The following is a 24,654-nucleotide window of genomic DNA, read 5'->3' as shown; positions in this document are numbered from 1 at the left end:
CCTTAATAATACAAAATGCAGTCTTTACGCGACTATTAAGAGAATCGTCTCTGTTTTCATATCATAATTCACAACGCTAGAACCAACAGAACAGCATAGCAGAAAACATATAAAAGTCGTCATTTTAAAGGTAATTGTTAAGAAGGGGTGCCCCGTGCGAAACCCACAATCCGGAGGATGTGCTGAATGGCTTGAGGTGACAGCACACACTTTTTTTTTTTTTTTTTTTTTTTTTTTTTTTTTTAATATTTAGTCAGGATTTACTTCTAATGAAAAGTATTCCTATGTTAGGGTCTCTGACAAACCTCTATACAAAGAGACCGAATATACCTGAGAATGGTGTCTATGTTTGTATGTATATAAAAATCTCTCCAGCCCCCCCTTCTCTCTCTCTCTCTCTCTCTCTCTATTTCTCCTATAGTAGATCAATGATGACACTAACCTTATTCATTCTGTGTTGTCAACACAACTGTCAACCCGGCATTCTTTTTACTATCCCCCACCCCGACCCAATTAAAAAAGAGTGAGTCTCTTCTTTAAGGGTTGGGGTTAGGGTGGGGTCAACAATTCACTCATCTGACATGGACATTTATCTCAACACAAATAAAGATTTTTTTTTTCTTCTTCTGATCTTTCTTTTTTCCTTTTCATTTGATTGGCCAAGAACCAAAATTCTAACCTACCAATCAGATCATTTAGAGACATCAACTTGCCTTTTGCCAAAATAAACTTGTTATCCCCTTCCTGACCACCACCCAAACAAAACGACCAAAGTCTCGTGGAACTTTTCTTTTGGCCCGAAACTCTCTCGTTGGTCATCAAGCAGTATGTGAAAGTCTCATGACGGACCTAAAAAAAAAAAAAAAAATACCCTAAGAAAAAAAAACAAAACCAATATCTGTGTGACTCTTAGGAAACAGCTCTTTTGCTCTTTATATACAAATATAAATGTATATTTATTTATGCAAACATTATTGGCTACATATGTGGATACATGTTTCTGCTGCAACTCCATTAAAGAAGCAGCGTCTTCAAGCTTGATCTTTTTCTTATGTAACCAAATTTTAAATATATACATATATATATATATATCTAATTTGCTAAGAACATTCTCAACTTCAGTGTGAAAAATAAACTCCAGAGAATTTGTGAGCAAATGATGCAGACCCCAAGAGACGAGGGTAGTATCAACGTTCGAAATATTTTACAGACACACTCCAGCTATGCCATCCAAAGTCAAACGGAAACGAAGGAAGCCAAAGACCAGTCAACAGAGCCCGACCATAACACACATCACACGCCTGACTACGGACATGCTTCATCCAACCGTGGTTTCGGAGAGCCGGGGTTCAGCACAGCCAGCTCCAACACAGACTGCGAGGCTGGCGGCCAGTCAGACATTGCGAGGTCGAAGGCCGCAAGGTCCACCATCGAGCAAGAACCCTCCGTAAGCGTTAAGTCAACGGATCGATCGTCCCAGTCAGAAGACTACTCTATGGCGTCATCGCATGGGAGCAGCCGACCAGATCGGCAGCCCACAAGAACACGGTGCAGAGACAGGTGTACGGGGTGCCTGGAGAAACTCACCCAGAATCCATATCGATTCACAAAGGTTGGTAGATTTGTGTTCTCATTCTTTCCTTTGTCATATGCAATCTTTTTCTTAATGGCCTTTTTTTTAATTTTTTACAAAGTGATCACTGCATATCAAGGCCCAGAGGCTACTCGAGGCTAATGGTAATCATTTGGAGAATAGCATAGGGATCATTAGTAAGAGAAATTTGGTATAATTAGAGAACGGTTCAATAAGAGCTTGTTTACGTTGGACTTGAAGAAAACCACATTGTAGTAAGCTGGAAAGCAGACCGGTGGAACAGAGTTCTACAGGCGGGCAGTTCTACGAATGAAGCTTTGTTCATGGAATGCACATTTAGATTTAGGCACTGATAGAGTGTGTGTGGGTGGGGGGATTTTTTATAGTGGTTTTAGCTAGACGAGTGCTTTTTGTGAAAGACTGGCAGGATGGGGGGTCATAGATTGGAGCTCAGTCGAACTCTTGGCATGAAAATAACAATAAAACAGGGATAAGCTCGTAATGTCTCTTTGAGGTTGCAGAGGAGAGAAAAAGGCATCACCTACTAGATTACGAAGTCGGTTTTGAACTCTGTTAAGGAAGGATAGGATGCTCTGGGCAGCTCCTACCCAGATATGACAACAATACTCCATCCTAGGACATGCTTTACTCTTATAAAGGTAGAAGATTGCATCGGCAGTGAGATATCTACTGGAGCAGTAGAATGATCCAACCATAATGAATTAGTTTCTATTTACTCGCCTCCCCACAAGGGCAAAGTTAGAGACAAGATCAGTTTTTAATGTGGAGAAAATTCAGCTCCCTACAAAAGAGGCACTTTGGATCAGAACAAAAATAAAAAATTTCTTACTCTAGACAGATTTTTCCTTCACTGACCAATCATAGAAAAGATGATGTGTGATATCAAAACAGATACTACACTTTATCTCTAGGAAAAAAGCTAAGAAAGTTGAAATAGAAATGCGGTATTGTGATGCACATCTATCAGTGTAAATATTACCTACATATATACTACCCTTCCTATTTACGCTTACATGTTGTACCAACTTTTAATTGCTATTTACCATTTTATCCTATTCCTTTATTCTCATTTCATTTCTAAATGTCATTAAGCCAGATTTTTCTATATTTGAATTTTGTATAATTCTGGCCATTTCTCCTCTTCTAATGAGAAGCATTTAGCTTCGAAATGCCATGCCCTAAAGAGGCTTTTTTTTTTAAATTAATTTTCCCCTTAACTTTTCCTTATATATATATATATATATTCCAATTTTCAAGACGTTTATTCTTTTAAGCATGTTGAAATGTTCAATTTTTTTTACATCACCTGTTTCGCAGTGCATTTATTTATATATGCTCTATAGTTACATCGAGCTTCATAAATTAAAGGATTGGTATGAATAAAAGGTGAAATATAATTGATAAACATATTTTCACAAATATATATATATATATATATATATATATATATATATATATATATATATATATATATATAAGAAATAATCAATACAACAAAAAAGATATGTTACTCCATATAATCCGAGGTAAAATTAAATTCAATATTAATATTTATATATTAATGAATTAATCCCAACCTGTGTCTGTATTGACTATATATATATATATATATATATAGTCTTGGAAGTTTTTAACCTTTAAAACTATACAAAAAAAAAAAAATTTTATCATTCGTTAGAAAACCATTTAGTCAGTAAGTCATTCAATCACCTGCAATCACTGCATAAAACTTGCTCTCGCGAATTCACAGTACTGTTTCGAATTCGAAGTACCAGTGATAATTTATTTTTTAAGGGATCATCAGTTGTTTACCATGAAACACCGTTTTTGGATATATATATATATATATATATATATATATATATATAATTAGTTGAACCCCGAGATAGGCATTAAAATTAGTAACAAAATACAGTACAGTATATAATACACATGTATATAATCAAATAACATTATAAATAACACTGTAAGGTGGGGCAAATAACGTAACCAGGAGCCGGAAAAACGTCATATTCCACATTGTAACCTGAAAAAAAAACGTATCCTAGGGCCACCGTATCCCGGTGTTCTACTGTATATATAAGGTCCATAGTGTATTTGAGGACAGATTTATAAGGTGTTGTTTTTTGATCTTTGCCAATTCTCACTTTGGTGTTGATCATATAATTAAATTTTCTATTTGAAGTGCTGATGATGAGACTTCATCCAAATAAAGAAAAAAATGTGTTATCACAGAAACAATCGATTGAAACTGATTGAATATTGATGTTGAGTTCTTGCTGCCTAAATAAATCATTTTTTTATAAACCATTTTACCAATTTGCTTTATATCTACCCCTCCCCCTCTTTCTCTCTTTCTCTCTCTCTCTCTCTCTCTATATATATATATATATATAAAAGTGAACGTGTCTGTCTGTCTGTCTGTCTGTCTGTGTACATTTCCCTACGCAATAACTCTGTCAATTTTTAGTCTATAGACTCGAAATTTGAAATACCGGGTACTGAGATTTGGGAAAATCGATGTGACGGGGGTCAGCCAGAAATTTGGCTGTTAAGGGGTCAAATTTCAACGATTTGACCTTTAAGAACTCTACCAAACTCCTCCGACAATTTTGGGTCTAGACACTTGAAATTTTAGATATAGGTTCCTTGAACCTGGATCTAACTTAATAAAGTGATTTGAGCCCGAAACTATAAATTTTAAGGGGTCATAATAGCGGTCAAATTAAAAAAAAAATGTACTCTTTTTTTTTTTTTTTTGCTCAGCATACACCTCCAAACACCCGGGCAACGCCGGGCTGAAATGCTAGTATATATATATATATATATATATATATATATATATATATATATTATTTCCAGGTAGAAAGATATCAAAAAATTAAGAATAATTGAATTTCAACAAGGGTCGTAAGAACTTTAGCTTTGCCTCACGCCAGTCATGGCATATTTTCTCTCCTCAAAATTTGAAAAAGTCTGGAACCTTTTTGATTTTTATATTTTAATTTTTCTTGCCTGATGTGATCAAATTTGATTGAAATGGTCTGCACACCGTAGCAAAATATGACTGTATTTACACAAAGAATAATAAAAAAAAAATATTTATATGTATCTATATATAGAGAGAGAGAGAAAGAGAGAGAATAAATGACAAAAAGTTATATTCCAAAATTCGTGATGTTGACCATCTTATAATTTATTCCTTTAATTCTGTTGACTTATATACATATATATACAAGAATTGTATATATATATATATATATATATATATATATATATATATATATATAATGAGAAAGAAAATTAAAACTGTAAGTTGAACTTTACAATCAAAATTTATTGTTTAACTGAATACTCCAAAAAACAATTTACAAAGTTCTTATTTCGCGGAGTTTCAAAGAATGCTATTCTTGTTATTCTTCTCATCATAGGACAGAAAGAAATGAAGTAGGGCTCTCTAAATTGAGACTCCACTCAAATGTATGCACATATGTAACCAATATAATGTTTGTACAATAAACATACTATATACCTGCTCTATCACCCATTGAGCACTCTTTTCCCAGTGGATCTACATCTAGGAAACCAAACTATACAGCCTTTAGAGAGAAAGAGAGAGAGATGGATATTAGGAACGTTCCAAAAGTAATGTCTCCTATTTTATTCCACCTGAATGGATCAGAGGAGATTGTAAGTTGCATTGTTATGATGATTGCACTTATGCATTCATGAAATTGTGTGTGTGTGTGTGTGTGTGTGTGTGTGTTTCCATTTTCCTACCAAACTATGCTGTCAATTTTCAGTCTAGAGACTTAGGATTTGACATTAGGGGTATTGAGATTTAGGAAAATCTTTTTAATCGGTTTTTGGCCAGGGTTCAAAGTTCAATGATTTAACCTTTGAAAATTCTACCAAACTCCTCTGCCAATTTTCACAAATGCACATACATGAATGGTTCACATGACAGATTTTTTATGTAAAGAGTAAGTAGGTTTGAAAACACTTTTTAAAGATCGTGTAAAGCTGACTTAATGGTTATAGTATTTGGCTCACTGTCTTTAGGTTTTTGTTTTGATCTCAGCTGGAGTATTTTTATTTCTTACAAGAAGTGAACTGTTTAGAAAAAACATAATACTCGTTGGCAGCCTGCTAACGTATATATATATATATATATATATATATATATATATTCTTTATTTGTTTTTACATAAGCAATAATATGTTGCTACACAGTCATGAGCATGTTTCGCCCTGCTTTACTTCGGTATTGAGCACTCTTGTATTAACCTCGTTAAATTTAATTGGTTACTTAACCGCTGGAAAACAATAACCTCAGATTATATATATAAATATATATCTATAAAAGTGAAATTGTGTGTGTGTGTGTTTCCATTTCCCTACCAAACTACTCTGTCAATTTTCAGTGTACAGATTCGAGATTTGACATAAGAGGTATTGAGATTTGGGAAAATTTTTTTGCTCGGTTTTCAGCCAGAAATTTGGTTGCCAAGGGGTCAAAATTCAACGATTTGATCTTTGAAAACTCTACCAAACTCCTCTGTCAATTTTGGGTCTAAACATTTGAAATTTTAGAGTAGGTTACTTGGACATAGATCAAACTTTTAATTTGATTTGAGCCAAAAAACATAAATGTTAAGGGGTCAAAATTGTGGCCAAAGTTTTTAAAAATTTTACTTCTGCAGTCTGTACAAAATTTCTCAGCTACTTTTTGGTCTAAACATTTAAAATTTTACATAAAGTGTATTCAGACATGGGCAAGCTTTTTAATCGGTTTTTGGCCGAAAATTTAACTGGCAAGGGGTCAAAGTTACAAAGATTTGACCTTTGCTGTCTCTAGCAAACTATTCAGCCAATTTTGTGTCTAAACATTTGAAATTTTACACAAAGGGTATTCGGACATGCAGCAAGCTTTTTAATCAATTTTTGAGCGAAAATTTGGCTGCCAAGAGGACAAAGTTTACAGTGTTGATCTTTGCAGACTCTACAAAACTCCTCCGCCAATTTTGGGCCTAAACACTTGAAATTTTAGATGTGGACATGAGTCGAACTTTTTAATATATATATATATATACATATGCACATAAAGTTATGAACAGTACATAGGGTCCGAGCAAGGTTGGGTTGAACTGCTAGTATATATATAATATATATGTATATCCAGAACCAACCGCTCATCAATGCCTGCTAAAAATACTTAATTGCTAAAAATTGTAACATTTGATTTTCCTAATTTTTCCTAAATGAAAAAGATTTATTTTCTTAAATAAAAAAAAAAGCTTAATCAATATTTGTGATTTTTGAAATTTTTCCTAAATGAAAAAAAAAAATTATTTTCTTAAAAAAAAAAAAATTGATCAATTATTGTGATTTTTGGAGCATAACATATTCATGTGGTGACAACTAGGTACACCATAAAGTTTTTATTTTTATTTTTGTTTTCCTAAATAAATGCAAGTCGAAATAAACACTGAAATAAGAATATAAATACATATTTTCTTTAAGTAACAAACACGCTTTTTTGTGCACAGTTTCGTTTTAATGTACCGTCGGATTTTCAAAGTCAGACCCAAATAGCAGTGTGTTTAACACATTGATACCTAATTTGAATACACTCCATTTATTGTGTTGTTTTTTTGTAGATTTGTTCTCAAAATTTTTGCGGGTTTAAAACAAAACAAACAAACGAACAAAGAAGATTTTAAAGGCAAAAATTATACGAAGAATAGAAGCGAACTCAATAAATGAGTCATGCTTAAATTGGACTATTGGAGAAATTAACTCTGAGAGCAAACTTTGGTATCAAGTTCTTCTAGAAGAAGGAAAAACCAGAGAAAAGATTTAGGTTTTTCTTATTCACCAAAACAACAATCTGTTTTAAGCCAAAACAAAACAAAACACGCACGCGCGCACACACACACACACACACGCACACACACACACACACACATAAAATATGTTCAATACCAGATATTTCCAAGGTCATCCTCCCACGTTAATTTGTTTTTTATTCTTCATATTTTTGAATATGAATTGCTTGATTCTTTTCACAGGATACCAAATGACAAGGGTAAAGGGTGCTTGTGCATTTTAGGTTTGGAGATTTTTTTTTTTTTTCATTTTTGAAGAATTTCACTCGAAACAAGTGGAGACAATTCAAAGAGTTGTTAAAGTCTTGCATAACTTATTGATAAAAGTAAAACAAACTAAATTAACAACAGCACAAAATTAAACATCAATTATCTGAACATTTATTGAATTAGAATAACATTTTTTTAAGTTTTAAAGAATAATTAGAATTTCTAAATAAATTGCCACATGCAATTTATGTATTTTTTTTTCTGAAATGAATGAAAATAATGATTAAATGTTATAACTTCAAAGTCATTATTGGAATGTGTGCAACTTTCTTTTTTTCCTTTTTTTTAAAGCAATTTTCTTTTTTTTTTTTTTCCTAACTTTAACTTTAACTTTAAATAAATCCAAATAATGATTATTTGAAAATATAACAATATTCCTTGGAAATACAAACTTTTCTGAGAAATTCTTTGCAAAAACTTTAAGAAATTATTGGATTGTCTCCCCTGGTCACAAATGAATTCTGCAAAAATGAAAACAAAAAATAAAATTGTTCTCTAAACCTAAAAAAAAAAATGCCGGATTAGGTTATTTGGCTGTAAGAAAGATTTTGCAAGTATTTAGCGATAACTGTTTTGTTGTTACAACAGTGAATATTTCGTAACAAGAAGCTGAGAGATGAAATAAAATTAGCATGGAGCCCACAGTTCTTGGTCCTGTCAGACCCCCAGCCTCCCTAAAGTAAGCTTTTCAGTTTTGTTACTAGTTGAGTGAATGCTCCCTTCCCATTCCCAACAGGAAACCTCTAAGATGGCCACTCCCCAATTTTTTCTTTTTCGATCCTGGCCCTCCTCAAATCACATTGGAAGGACATCATTTATTCATGCCCCCTTCCCTCCTATTTTTTCTTTTCTCCACTCCCTAAATTTCAGCTCCTATTAGAGATTGACCTGCTTGTTTTCGGCTCCATACAAGCAGGAAAACCCGCAAGCAGTCTATTATTTAGAAAGAGTTATAAGATCTTACTAACACCTGTTTTTTCTACTTTTTGTTTTATCCCCACTCCACGATCCAGTGAAATTATTTTAGATAAAAGACGATTTATTTACGTTGTAATATTTTTGATATAATCAGAGGGTATTGTACAAGAAAATTGGAAGGCTCTACTAAAACACTGCCGATAGAAACTGGCCAATCAAATGGAACCACGTTTTGCTAACAACCAATCAGAAACCGGAATCGCTCCATAAAAATATTTGATCTTTTAGAATTCCCGCACATAATTTTTTTGTGTCCACACAAGAAAGATCTTTGCTCTTTGCCTGCAAAATTTTAAAGTCCAAGACTTATACAAATCAGCTACCCACCAAAAACCTTTTTTTTTTTCATCTGCAGGACTTTTACAGATTAGCTATCTATCGGAAACTCTTCTTAAATTAAACATGCCTTTCAATTTAAAAATTTATGTACAAAAAAAAAAAATCGATTTGTGAATTTTAAGTAGGACAGTCACTGGAGTGAATGTAGTATTATGGTGATTGGGGATCCTAGCTAGGAATAGTTTTAGACAATTATAAGGTAGAGTGACAAGGATGACTATAGATCCCCCCTCCTCACACTTTTGAATGGCCTTGTGCCTAATTTGTTTTAAATGCATTATTCTTTCTGAAATAAATACATTTTTCAAAGCTAAAAGCCACTCAAGGATAAGAGTTGATAAGGAGAATAAGGAAATGAATAAATTTTGAATTGAATGATGAAGAATATTATGAAAGGATTGAAAATGATGAATGAAATGCACACATTTTGAAAAATTTGGAGGACAGCTTATGACAAGTATTTGCTGACCCTGGAGTTAAAGATGACCATGTTGTAGCCCACAGCGAAGCAATCTTGTGACATCGTGTTCGACAGCAGGGGGTTTTCTTGTAAAGAAACTCTATTCATGGAAAATCCATTTCGATGATTGGCACACAGAGGAAGAAAGGAAAGTTCTTTGCTGTTGTGGTTGTAGGGCGAGTTCTTGCTGTGGATGTTTTATAAGAAGGAACCAGAGATTGGAGCTCAGTCGAGTACTTTTCATAGGGTAAGGAAAGATTAGCAACATCTCTTCTGTGAGAAAGAGGTTGTAAGGAAAATGTAATAATATTGTTTTACGAGGTATGGTAACTGGTAACAGAGATCGTTAAATGATTAAAGATTGTGCAACCCGGTGTTACCCGGTCGTACAATACGTTTAAACATGATATTTTAATTTATGCAGATTGAGTATGTATTATTATAGAATCAATCCTCTTATATATAAATAAATAAATAAATAAAATAAAAAAATAAACACACACATATCCGATATGATTTGGGTATCTTAAGTTAGACGGTGTCCTTTAGGTATTGGGGTGAATGAGAACTTTAGCTAGAATGAAGCATAGACCAGCAAAGGTACAGTGATGAGGATGACCATAGACATCCCCCTCCCCAATTTGAGTGACCTTGTGCCTAATTTTTTGTTTATTACTGTTTTGTTATTTTGAAACTTTTCAGAGAAAATAAAAAATATATAACTCAATCCTTTATTGATTATTTAGGTTTGGAAAATTTTGAATGACCATATTGCGGCTTTACAAGGAATAATTTGCCTGGTGATTTAATTCACAAAAAAAAAAAAAAATGAAAAAATAAAAAATAATAATGATAATGTCATTCACCGTCTTTGTTTGTTTACAATATCACGTCAGCTGACATTTGGGCTTGACGATGAATGCCCTGGAAAAGTCACTTCTGATTAAAATATGCAAACGAAGAAATGATTTGAGACGATTTTAAATGGTACTTCTTCTTTTATCGTAAATTGAACTGATTAGTTAGAAAAAATTAAAATAAAATGGTGCTCTACCACTGAGCTATATCTCCAGATTATAATAAATCTGTTTGTTTTTTTTTGTTCTTTTTTAGAAGAAATGATTTGCTAAGATTTTATTATACCCCTTGGCCGGTGTAATGTAAAATATTCCCCTGTAAAATTATTGTTTTTTATCTATAAGTGAGAAAAGCTATTTTTAAGATCAGACTTTTTCAATTTTTGATACTTATTGGATAAATTTCTGCACAAAACATATCTAAGAACACTGCCAGATACATAAATTAGCTTTGTGTGAAATTTGCAAAAGATAAGCTCAGCCGTTTCGGAACCTATGAGGAAGGAACTCGTACACACACAAAATGACTTTTATATAATAGTAGAGATAGAGATATAGGAAGAGACGCAAGTGTTGTTTTAACCCATGTTCAAATGTTCAAGACGGTTTACATCATACCTACACCAAGTGGTTACAGTTATTGCGCATATAAAAATAGTTCCATGATATTACTACACCCCTCTTACCAGATAGAAAAGAAAAAAATTGTTCACATAATTGTTATGTGGCATAGTACGTTTGTTGTTTACATCTTTTTGGCCTATGTATTTCACGGCCACTTCGTGTTGTGTTATATGTTGGTTGTTTTTTTGTGTGGGGTTAATTGATGTGAGATATAGCTTGTGCTAGTATGTCCAGTTTGTGATGAGGTCATGTGATCATTGAAATGAACCTGCTTATGGGTCGATATTCCATCTACTCTTATTTGAACTCTGTTTTATCTTTTTGAAGATTCATCTTGCAGTTGAAGGGTGTACGATCTCGGTTCTTCACTTTTAGTCATAACCGTTGCTAGCTTCCAAATTATAATAAATCTGTTTTTTTTTTTTTAAGAAGAAATGATTTGCTAAGATTTTATTGTCTCCCTTGGTCGGTGTAACGTAAAAGATTCCCTGTAAAAATTATTCTTTTTTTATCTATAAGAGAGAAAAGCTATTCTTAAGATTGGACTTTTTGATTTTTGATACTTATCGTATAAATTTTCTGTTCGTCTTTTTGAAGATCTATCTGGTAGTTGAAGGATATACAATCTCGGTTCTTCTCTTTTACTCATAACCGCTGCTGGGTTTTCATTTCCCTGTTTGATTATCCAGCATACGTACATATTGTCCAGGGACAGGTGTTGTTAAATCATGAGTTGTTCTGTCATGATACACTTTCTGCATATCCTGTCAATGTTTTAGTTTTTCATGGATAAACAACTACGGTGACATTTTTTTACAACTTCAAATACTAAAATAAAAAAAAATAAAAAAAAAAAAAAAGGATTTATCGGCGGACTGGAAAAAAAATCTGTAATTTGGATTCTTGTTTAGGTAAAGCGAATTCACTTCTTTTTCTTTCAAAGAAGTCAGTGATTTCATTTTATTCCGTCACTGTATTAACTTTTAACCGGAAAAGAATACGTTATTTTTTGTTCTCTCTTAAAAGAAAAAAAAGTATCAATGTCGGAATGATTTTGTTTTATTGCTGACTAAATGTAACGTTGTCCGGGAACCAACACGTTGTAGCCTCAATCGCAAAGTAGACAAACAATAGAAAAGAACTTCAACACACTTTTTATGTTGTACAACAACATTTATTTCCTCATTCTCTCGTTACCGCTGTGACGTCCCTCTCGTAATCATATTCTTGAACATCATCCACATCTCTAATGCGGTCCTGGATAAGACCTTAAACTATATCTGATGGTGAGGCCCCAGTTTGCAGGCTTTGGGGAGTGTGGAGCCACCCTTTAATTGCCATTGCTCCCAGGTCCACTCTGACCCGGAGTGGTAGTACCTGTTACGGTCCCATTTGTGGGTTAAATAGAAACCGACTTGAAATAAACAAATATATTCTATTAAAATATTGTTCTTCAAAATCACTGGATTCGGCATTAAATAACCCTAAAAGGATTGATATGCCGTAAAACAGAAACAACCAACCAACATCTCTAATGTGATCTCGGACATTCTTCCTGTCTCTAATGTGATCTCTTTTTTAAAGTCTTTATTTTCCTTTCCGATGACGTCATTTTGTATGCATTTGCATACGAACGCCCGTGCTTTGGTACAAAGACCAACTGTAAATACTTTTATTTAAAAAACAAAGGGCTTTTTTTTTCGTGGCCAAAAATACGTTAGCAACATAAGATTGAAATTTATAAAGCTGTACTTATAAAGATACTTTTGAAACATGGAAGACTTCAAGTCTACTATGCTCGAATTGATTAAATATTAAATGGATCAGCTACTTAAAAACGAATGAATATTACAAAAAAAAACTTCTATCAGAACAATAGAAAAGTGAAGAAAGACTACGAGACTAATGACAAAACAAAAAAAAATGAAGAAAAACAGCAAAATTTAAAAAAATTATTATTGTAAAGATTGTCAAATAGATATCAAAATATCGTGAATGAAAATGCTTTTTCTTAAAATGCCATTTCAAGTGCAATTGAAAATTTTACTTATTCCCTAAAATAGGGTAAAACATTCTCTTCATATTTCCAGACTTTTTTTGTACAGGCATTTCAAATTGTTGTAAACTCTTGAAAATTAAGTAGGTTGTTGCGATACATCTTATAAGAGGACTGACCAATTTTTATGATTTCAGGTTCAAATGAACAGCTACAGCAGGAATTGGAATACACTCTACTAAAGCCTAATTGCCACAGCTTGTGAATTTCAGAAATGCAATTTGGACGTGAGGACACTTAAGAATAACAATATGCGATAAAATTCTGTTTTAAACTTGGAAAAATGCCACAGAGACGTATGGAATACTTCATACTGCTTTTGGACCATCTTGCATGAATTAAACATCAGTTTTTGAGTGGCATAAGAGATTCAAGGAAGGCAGGGAGTCTATGAGGAATGATGAGAGGTGTGGGAGGAGCAAGGAAGTCAGAACACCAGAGTTGATTGGCCAAATAAAGAATTTCATGGAATAAGGATTGTCATGTGCCTATAGAGACAATAAGTGCACAGTTTGATGTCAGTGTGGGAACTGTACACACTATTATTTGCAAGAAACTGAAGATGCGGAAGATTTGTGTGAATCCACCAGTCCATAACTCCATCCTTGTCACAGACTCTTTGACCAAGATTTGCATCAAGACAGTTCCTCACCGTCCATATAGACCAGATCTTGCTCCCTGTGACTTTTGGTTATTTTGTAAGCTCAAGGAAAACATTAGAGGCTGTTATTATGAAACAATTGAGGAGATGAAAGAAGCTATGACGGGGGTCATTGACATGCTCACACAGGAGGACTTCCATGGAGCCCTCCAGAAGTTGTTGGAATGGTACAACAAGTGCATTGCAGCCGGATGAGATTACTTTGAAGGTGACTACAGTTTCGTGTGTGTACTATGAAAAGAAGTACCATATGAAAAAAAGTCTGGAAACTTATTTAAGGCACCTCGTATCAATATCTATATAAAATAGATTGTGAAAAATAGGCACACTCTAGAAAAGTTCGCCTACTACTCCAAAAATGAGGAACCACCAAATTTAACAAGTTTGTGGACTATATTTTACTCCAAAAATAAGTAACTTAAATTTTAACAGAACTATTTAGCACTGAAACTTCCCTATTCCACAAAAGGTAGAAATGTCTGAATCAAACCAGAAAAGACAACGAGAACTTCTCAACGTTTATAACAATCATCAATAAACACTTTGACAATTTAAAACTTTCTGAACTTAGCACGGATAATTTTAAATGCTTAATATTAATGCAAGGATTGAAAAACACAGAAATTAGACAAAGAGAGACTATGTATCTCAGTATTAGCATACAAGTTACGCACGAGTCTTGCACCCGTGGTAGAAAGACTGACATATAGTTACACTCTTCATTTGTTGTATTTTCTTTTCTATTCAATTTATTTTGTTTCCACTAAATATCAAGTTGGATCTTTCTTCCAGACCTTTATGGGACCGCAAAACTAGCGATAGGAAAATTAAGGATCACGAAACTTTGTCACCAACAACACTGGCAATGAGGAACTTTAAGGAACTTGAACCTTTGTCACTAAAAACACCAGCAATGATAACTTTTAAGGGACTTGAACCTTTGTCACCAACAATACTGGCAATGAGGACTTTTAAGGGACTTGAACCTTTGTCACTAACAACACCAGCAACGAGAACTTTTAAGGGACTTGCACATTTGTCACAAACAACACTGGCAATTCACTTAAGGAATTCTATTTAAGAATCTTAAGAAGGATGCTACAATACGGGCGTGAGAATTATTAAGAATGTTTTCCTTGAGAACCTTACAAGAACAACCATGGAAAAACAACGGGAAAATTTCTCTACAACCTTAAATGTTTGTTTTTAGGCAGCATTGATACTCGATCTACTAAACAGCCAAAGCAGAACGTATATTCTCCGAGATATAAACAAAACCTGTTACGCAGACAAAAGAACAATTAACGACAACGTTTGTGTTGGCACAGATTGTGACGAAGTTTTATTTGTTTGCCTACAATTAAAGCAAAAAAAAAAAAAAAAAAAATGTATGCATTCTCCGTAATTGAACTAAATGTGTTTCTAATTAAACGCTAACAGTGAATGAATTGGAAAAAAAAAAGTAATAGTCTAATAAAAACATGGCGCCTAATTCGGCCCAGTTTGCCTCGCAGGTTTCAAGCACCCTGCCCCACTCTTCTCATCCCTCAATTCCTCCGGTATACGCTTTTTTTTTTTTTTTTGTACTTTCTTTTTGTTTATTATGATTTGCATTTCCTTTTCAAATAATGGAGAAACTTTGTATAGAAGAACTGTTTAAAATATGGTTTCATAGTGAAAAAATCTGGCATGAGGATACTGTTTCTTGAAAGGAGTTGCAAAAGAAAAATGTATGCACATATGTAGCCAAAAAAATTTTTTATAATGTTTTTTAATGTTTTTTTTTATAAATATATATATATATATTTTTTTTTTTTTTACACAGTGATCACCACTTATCAAGGCCCGGAAGCCACTCAGGGATAAGGGTTATTGCAAGTACATTACATTAGTGTGGAGATTTGATAAAATGTTTAATTAAGGGGGCAGTTCATTAGGAATTTGTTAACATTGGATTTGAAGACATCCAAGTTGTAGTCCGGAGGGAAGCAGGCAGACGGAACAGAGTTCCACAGGCGTGCAGTTCTAAGAAAGAAGCTTTGTTCATGGAATCCGCGTTTTGATTTAGGCACAGATATAGAGTGGGGAAAATTTTTCACAGTGGATTCAGCTAGACTGGTGTTTTTCATGAAAGATTGGTGAGGGGGGACCAGAGATTGGAGTTCAGACGAGCACCTGCCATAGAAATAACGATATATTATAATTACGCTCTGCTTATCATTGAGCACTTTATGATAAACGCTGGAATTTTTTATCAATTTATTTATTTATTGCGGACTTTTATCTTCATCTTTATTAGTTGCGGTTACTATCTGACAAAGGCCAGAGAAATAGTTGTCCGAAACGTTGTGAAACTACAACTAATAAAGACGAGAATAATAGTCCGCAATAAATAAAAAAATTAATATAAATAATACTCATCTCAATAATGAATTCCAATTAAATAATATATATACTGGACTTTTAGTTGATTGACATCTAGGAAAATACAACGATACATCATTTTATGTATATATATATATATATAGAGAGAGAGAGAGAGAGAGAGATATTATTTATTTGTTTTTGTTTTTGCGATACGTTTTTTTTTTTTAATGAATTCAATTATTTATATGAAAATGCATTTTTCACCTAAACGCCAGTTGGGAATAATTTTCCCCTTTACCAATTTGATACCCCCAAATAGGGAGCGGCATATATTGTTTCTTTTTTTTTTTTTTTTTTTTTTTTTTTTTAATATAATTATCCACTGACATGTGTTTCGCCGTCTACAACTGATTAGAGTAGCTGAATATCTATCTATCTATCTATCTATCTATCTATCTATCTATATATATATATATATATATATATATATATATATATATATATATATATATATATATATATATTATATATACACTGTGTGTGCAAAATCAAGACTTCAAGACAAGGTGTTGATGGCAACAAAAAGTGTATTTCATTTTACGTTACAATTGTTTCCATGTCCAAAACAATTGTAACGTAAAATGAAATACACTTTTTGTTGTTATCAACACCTTGTCTTGAAGTCTTGATTTTACACACACAGTATATTAATGCTCAATTATGAAATGTGATAATTTTGTAGCTTAATCCTTAAGTCAACCATTTTTGGCTTAAAACCTATTGGTATATGAAAATTTACTGAATTACACGAACTCAGTATATTATATATATATATATATATATATATATATATATATATATAAACAAATTTGTAGTATTCCGAATTATTCTAGGTTAATATAATTCAGTAACTATTCATATACCAATAAATTTAAGCCAAAAAGGAGAGCTGACTTAAAAAGTAAGCTACAAAATTATCATATTTCATAATTAAGCATTCATATACTGTTTTAACAAAAACCAAGACTTCAAAAAATGGGTTGATAGCAACAAAAAGTGTATTTCATTGTTAGTTACAATTGTTTCAAGACCATTTCGACAAATTCAAACAATATGTCGTTTGAAATTTTTCACAAGAACAGCCTTTTTTCAGACTTATTAAATAAAAAACACTTTAACAATGAAACATTAAGGAAAAGAATATTTCCTTTATGAGGAAAAGAAAACAAGCAGGAACACTTTACCTCTGTCGCATCCTTTATATATATATATATATATATATATATATATATATATATATATATATATATATACTCCTATAAATTCTTTCTTTTGTGTGTGTGTGTGTATTGATATTCATATTAAAAACCATTTTTCTATTTATTTAAAAAGAAAATGCAACTTTGTTATATATGGGTTGTGGAATTGCATTCATCTGCAAAGATCTAGCTAATTTGTATATTCTTTTAAAAATTCATTTTAATTAATTCCATATTAGTTTTTTTTTTTCGGTTTTCTTATGTGATTATCTTCAGTTAACTATTATGCGTAATTATATTCATGGAGATATTCTACATAGTATCAGACCTGACCGAATGGCTAATTGTAGGAATAGACCGATCATACCATCCAAAAAATTCCAACAAAAACCTAACAGCCAGCCATGGTTCTCCCCAGAATGTGCTGTTGCCATCACACACAGAAATCACTTTTTCCATAGCTACAACGTAATAGATGCACTGAGACTAAAGCTGCCTTCAGGACTGCCAGCAACCACTGCAAAAGAGTAATAAAAAATGCAAGACAGCTATATGCTCAGGCCGTTAAATCCAAAGTAGGTGAGCAGCAGCTTGGTTTTACCAGTTTTAGCAAATAGCAAATAGGATCCTGAACAGAAGTGTGCGTTCTATCCCAACCATCATCAATGGACCTGAGGTCATCTCGTCAGCATCAGACAAGGCCAAACTATTTGCCAAGAACTTTGCAGCTAATTCTACCCTATGCGACGAAGGCCATCAGCTCCCCGTATTTCCTCCTATAACGGACAACACGCTCTGCAACATACAAATATCTGTGCATGATGTCGCCAAGCTAATCAAGAACCTGGATTCCAGTAAAGCAACTGGTCCTGACGGCATTCCAATCATTGTGCTGAAAAAGCTTCAACTAGAACTTACAAAACTCTTTAAGCGTTGCCTTAAAGAGAAGTGCTTCCCAACACCCTGGAAAACCTCATCAGTATGCCCTGTATTTATGAACTCAGGTGATAAGTCCTCTCCCTCTCAGTACAGACCAATAAGTTTCCTGTGTGTCATGAGTAAGCTGCTGAAATCCATATTAAATAGAGAAGTAGTCAACCACCTCAGCAGAAATAACCTTCTTAGTGACATGCAATATGGTTTCCGTTCTGCCAGATCTACAGCAGATGTGCTAACTGTTATATCTCATAGGATTCGCGAATCTCTTGACAAAGGCTTCCTCTCTAGGGCAATTGCTCTTGACATATCAAAGGCCTTCGATAAGGTATGGCATAAAGGCCTACTTCACAAGAGTCCAGCTACGGTATAACTGGAAATGTTTCTTGATCATAAAATTATTTCTCTCCGATAGGTTCATAAGAGTAGTAGTTGATGGGCAGAAATCAGAGGCCGTCAATATTAATGTTGGAGTCCCTCAGGGGTCCATTCTAGGCCCAACTCTCTTCCTGATCTACATCAATGATCTCCCAAAACACATACTTAAATCATTTGTTGACATCTATGCTGATGACACGACCATCTATGGCAACACATCAAAGGCCGTAAATGACAAGGTTCTCTCAGATTCTCTCTCCTCTGATCTTAAGCGTGTGGTACAATGGGGGAGGAGGTGGCTGGTTACTTTTAATGCATCTAAAACCAAGCTTCTATCTTTACATCATCAACGCTCTGATCCCCATCTGGCATCAATTGAAATGGATGGTTCTCTTCTAAGGGAAGCTCCATGTTTTGATAAACTTCTGGGCCTGACCTTTACCACTGACCTGAAATGGAATACGTACATCAAGTCTGTTGCCAAGGTCGCTGAGAAAATGGTGGGATCCTTCTACCACTCCATAAGATATCTCACTACTGATGCAATTCTCTATCTATATAAAAGCCAAGTACGTCCAAGGATGGAGTACTGCTGCCACATCTGGGCAGGAGCTGCTAAAAACAGCCTATCCTGCCTTGACAGAGTACAAAATAGGCTTCGTGGCCTAGTGGTTGATGCCCTTTTCTTTTCCCTGCAACCTCTCCCCCACAGGAGAGACGTTGTGAGCCTGTCTTTGTTTTATTGTAACTACCATGGCAGGTGCTCGTCTGAACTCCAACCTCTGGTCCCCCCTCGCCAATCTTTCACGAAAAACACCCGTCTAGCTGAAACCACTGTCAAAAATTTTCCCCACTCCTTATGCTAAAATCAAAACGCAGATTCCATGAACAAAGCTTCTTTCTTAGAAGTGCACGCCTGTGGAACTCCGTTCCGGTTGCCTGTTTCCCACCTAACTACAACCTGGATGTCTTCAAGTCCAATGTGAACAAATTCCTGATGAACCGCCTCCTTAAGTAAGACACTTTATCAGATCTCCAAAACTAACATACTGTACACACAATAACCCTTATCTCCGAGTGGCTTCCAGGCCTTGATAAGTGGTGACTCCCTTGTAAAAAAAAAAGAAAAAGAACATGATTTATACTTGTGTAATATTTGCGTAAAAAGGTTATAGTAAATACAAACTTCTTTCTATATATACTTATGTATGCGTATGTATATTTGTTTAAAAATTTGGACTACCAAACTCCTCTGTCAATTTTTGGTCTACAGACATGAAACTTAATATATAGAGTATTCGAACCTACGCAAAACTTTATATTTGGGTTTTAGTTGGAGAAAATCAGTACAAAAGTGTGAAAATTAAAGAAATGGAATTTTACAGGTGAAGGTTGAATGACGGCATTTCGAATATGCATGCATAACGTAGTAGCTATTGGTTCATGTTTCAATTTTTAGCCCTGTAACAAATATGTCTTCATAGCTCAGGCATTAATATCAATGGGAAAAGTAAATCGTAAGCTAAACATTTTAGTTTTGATTCGTGGTGGTGGCACACAAGTCATTTTTTTTTTTTAAACTTTTTAAATCATTACTATATATTGGGTCCAATATAATCTATAATATAAATCTCACCTGTCTGTGTACATGTATGTATATTTGTATGTTTGCCTAAAACTTTCCACAAAGGCGACAGAGTTTCACGAGATCAGTATCGTTTTGAACTTATACCCTTCGGACGACAAATATAAAAGGCCAAAAACATTAATTCCTTCTCCCTCCACTGGGCATATTTCTACAGGGAGGGGTCGCTTTTTTTGCCGATATTTTTTATCATCCACTCTCTTTGATTGACTAGCCTCAATTTAAACCTTCGTCACTTCTAGTTTGATGATGGACGCAACAGCAAAGATGTCACTTTTTTTTTTCACATACGTTTCCTCCTTCGTGGTACAGGTTCGAGCCTGCCAGCCTACAACTACATTTTTTTTTTTTTTTGCTCAACACATACCTCCAAACACCCGGGCAACGCTGGGCCCCCAGGCTAGTATAACAATAAATATGGAATCTGCATTAATCCAAATATCACATTTAAGTGTATTTTATAACCGGCCAATGCCGGGCGGACTGCTAGTATATATATATATATATATATATATATATATATATATACGTGAACGTGTCTGTGTGTCTGTGTACATTTCCCTACGCAATAACTCTGTCAATTTTAAGCCTACAGATTCGAAATTTGGTATACAGGGTACTGAGATTTGGGAAAATCGATGTGATTGGTTTTCGGACAGAAATTTGGTGATTGAGGGGTCAAAGTTCAACGATTTGACCTTTGAGAACTCTACCAAACTCCTCCTACAATTTTGGGTCTAAACACGTGAAATTTTAGATATAGGTTCCTTGGACATGGATCTAATTTAATAACTTTATTTGAGCCCTAAACAATAAATGTTAAGGGGTCATTATAGGGTCTAAGTTAAAAAAATTGACGTTTTTTTTTTTTTTTTTTTTTGCTCAGCATACACCTCCAAACACCCGGGCAACGCCGGGCTGAAATGCTAGTATATATATATATATATATAATCAGAAAAATTTTCCCAAAGGTTTAATATATTAAAATCTATTAGCTACTGGCAATGTACATATATCAATAAAAATTAATCCAGGTAAATTGACTCAAATATTAAGCGACATGATTAACATTTCTGTAATCGGCCATTCATATATACTTACAAAGACCAAAACAACAAGGAAAAATATTACATCTTATTTGTATTTTTCCGAATGTCACAATTGTTTCGATATCAACTAGACAAGAGATTAAACGTGAAATCCAACGAAATTACTTGAAGTTGAGAAACAAATAAAACACAAAAAATAATAAATTAAATTAATAAAAGAAAGATCTCATTAATTCAAAATCATGTCCGGTTTCAAGATAGTTCAAGTTTAACAATTTTCACAGTAATTTAAAACAGAAATACGAAAATAGCCCCTCCCCCCCATAAAAAAAAAAATTCATAAACACCGGAATAGGATTTATCCAAACATGATAAGACTGGTCACACTGCTTGGTACAGTTAATAACAGAATGAAAACATGTTCAGATACGTATTAACCTTGTATTTCTTTCAATAAGTCTGAGGAGATGCCAACATCGAAAATTTTTTAACAATATAAAGTTTCAAATTGTTTAGTTGATGTCGAAACAATTGTAACATTCGAAAAAATACAAATATGATGTAATCTTTTTTCTTGTTGTTTTTTTTTTTTCAAGTATATATATATATATATATATATATATATATATATATATATATATATATATATAATTGTAATATTTGAATATAATAATATAATATTTTTCAATAAATATTAATAATTTTTTGCCTACAGACACACTAGTGTTTGATGCTTACGCAATCATCAGTGTAGCAAGTAATAATTACTGCTCGTCAGGAGATTTGAACCCAGTCAACAAAGCGACTTTGGTTTTGCAGGCTAGTGTTTTTTCTCTCGGCCTTTTAAATGGATGAACAAAAAATATATGTATATATATAACTTGAGTTCTTTCAGCTATAATTGAAACCAAAACGTATGACGAATTCTTGGTAAAATTATTCATTACAAGAAATGGAAGTTTATAACAATTAAATGACAGTCACTCAGAAGAAAAAAGATGTAAGCGTGATACTTACACCTTTTTTCTTCTGAGTGACTATTATTTAATTTTTGTCTAGCCGCAAAGATGAGCTGTGAAACAGCGAAACAGTACTGTATGTGGATGACTATAATGCTCCCTATCTTAGGTTGAGCATATTGGGAAGTGATATACAAATTACCATTAGCGTATGAAGCGATGCTCTTTGTGTAAACAAATTGAGCTTAGGTGTTTGGACAATGTCAAAACATTGTTAATTCACTGCCTGCATAACAGCAGTTGTATTGCGCAACAGTTAGAAGCTCCAACTGTTGTTTGGGCGATCGAGGTAGTTGCTTGTCTAGCTGCACTGATGAGCCGTGAAGCAGCAAAACAGTACTGTATGGAGATGACTATATATATATATATATATATATATATATATATATATATATATATAGTTAATTTTTTTTTTTCATATTAATATATTTATAACAAAAAACCTTAATCATTTTATTTACATAAAATTAACAAAGATAAAAAAAAAAATTTCATTGGTGGAGGTGGGGGAAAAAAACAATCGAAAAAGAAAAAAAGTTGTTAGTGAGGCTTTCCTAACCCCCCCCCCGTTAGATGGCAGACCGCACATTGAAAACAAGCGGGTCGATTCCAGCAGGGTTTGAAAAACGGACTTTAAGACAAAATAAAAGATTAGGGAGTTGGGTGGTGGAGTGTTACTCCAAGTTTGAGGAAAAAGGGCCGGGGATGAAAAAAGAATGGGGGGGGGGGGGGGCGCAACTTAGAGTTTTTATCTGGAGAGGAGAGGGAATCATTCACTCAGCTACCTAAGGGAAACAAAGCTTACCATACTGAGACTGGGGTCAGGCAGGGAACACATACTCTAACTTGGCGCTTCTTTGTATGCACAAGGATGTAATCTCTTCTTATCAGTCCTGATTTTCGGACATGTTCAGCGGGTGAGGATGCTTGGGATCAATGCAAACCGTCACCTAATTGACATACATCCAGTACCAATGGAGTTCGCTGCAATCAAAGAAACCGTGCTCCGGTGTTTCTTCAGCTGTGGTCCCGCAACGGGGACACTCGAGCAAACTCACTAGTTTGGCACTACATTGTATGGCGTTGAGAGGCAATATGTTTCTGGACAATTGCCAGGTCAGGGAGAATTCAGAGTTGTTCATCATTCCCGTGCCTGGCGCCCAGCTCCACTGGAAGCAGATCTCCTTCTCCGAAAATCTCAGACAGTTGACTAGCAGGTTGTCGGAAGTCCCCCAGCCCTGAATAATTTCTTATACAGCTACTTTCTTGAAACCCATAACAGATTGCTGGATCTGAACTGGGTCATCCATCCAGCTGAAAGGTGCTGGAAGAGTGGTGACACCTCTCCATGCATCCAACTGGAGACCAAACGATTTGCTGCAGTTGATTTTGGCCTCTGTCACCTTTTCTATGTCTCGAAAGCACAACATGAAGACAGTGACATCATCGGATGTTATTTGCACAATGTTTCAGCCGTTTTAACTTCCAATCTTTTTCAGGTGCAACTTGTTAAACTCAGAAATCATTCTGTCTAATTTGGAACAGAACCCTTTATTTTTTTCTCCATGTAAAAAAAAAAAAACAACCCTGGGGAGGCACTACTTGAAAGTGCTTCGTTTAAATTCTTCAGTTAAAAAATGATGATGACAATGGTGATGATGATGACAACAATGACGATTTTATTATTTATTTATTTATTTTCAGGTCTGTTGCACTGACTGGATGAAACACTGGTGGTGGGTCGCGCTAATCGTGGTCATCATCGTGGTGGGATTAATAGTTGGCACAATCATCTTTTTGCTGCCTGCAAAATACACACTTTAAAACAAGCATCTTCACCAGAAATAAGAATGAATTTGGACATATTTTTTTAAAGGTAAAATAATGTTTTATTTTTCTTATCCGTCCTCATTTTTTTTTTCTTTTGCTTTTAAGATGCATTATTGTCTTACTATATTGTTTTTTTATTTTTGTGGGTCTTAGTGAGTCGTTCATGCTTTTTTTTTTTTTTTTGTAAGTTGGTTTGTTTTTTAATCTTAGCTTTTATAAACGTTTGTATTATTTGGATTCTTTAGACTACCGTTCTTATCTTGAGTGTTGTTCACTCAACGTTTTCGGCCGATGTAACCTCTGACCTTCTTCAGGTGTATCTTGTCAAGCTCGGAAATCCTTCGGTTAAATTTGTGAATTTTGCTATCAAAGTTTGGGAATTTGCGCAAAATTTTGAACTGACCCCTTTATTTAATCCATAGC

At 34.0% G+C, this 24,654-nt stretch overlaps 1 protein-coding gene across 1 annotated transcript in view; it reads left to right on the top strand.

Annotated features, from left to right (window-relative positions):
- The first annotated feature begins 231 nt into the window (after positions 1-231).
- LOC145247442 (uncharacterized) overlaps positions 232-24,654 on the top strand; it is a 41,587-nt gene continuing 17,164 nt past the window's right edge. The window contains exons 1-2 of the mRNA XM_080109210.1: positions 232-1,612; positions 24,106-24,277. Of these exons, the coding sequence (XP_079965336.1) occupies positions 1,157-1,612; positions 24,106-24,225 (576 nt within the window). The 5' untranslated portion in view covers positions 232-1,156 and the 3' untranslated portion in view covers positions 24,226-24,277. The remainder of the gene's footprint in view (positions 1,613-24,105; positions 24,278-24,654) is intronic.

This window comes from Euprymna scolopes, chromosome 25 (assembly GCF_053919585.1).
Source record: "Euprymna scolopes isolate OS-2025 chromosome 25, ASM5391958v1, whole genome shotgun sequence".
NCBI lineage: Eukaryota > Metazoa > Mollusca > Cephalopoda > Sepiida > Sepiolidae > Euprymna > Euprymna scolopes.
Note: the sequence above shows the minus strand (reverse complement) of the source record. Positions and strands in the feature narration are given on the sequence as shown.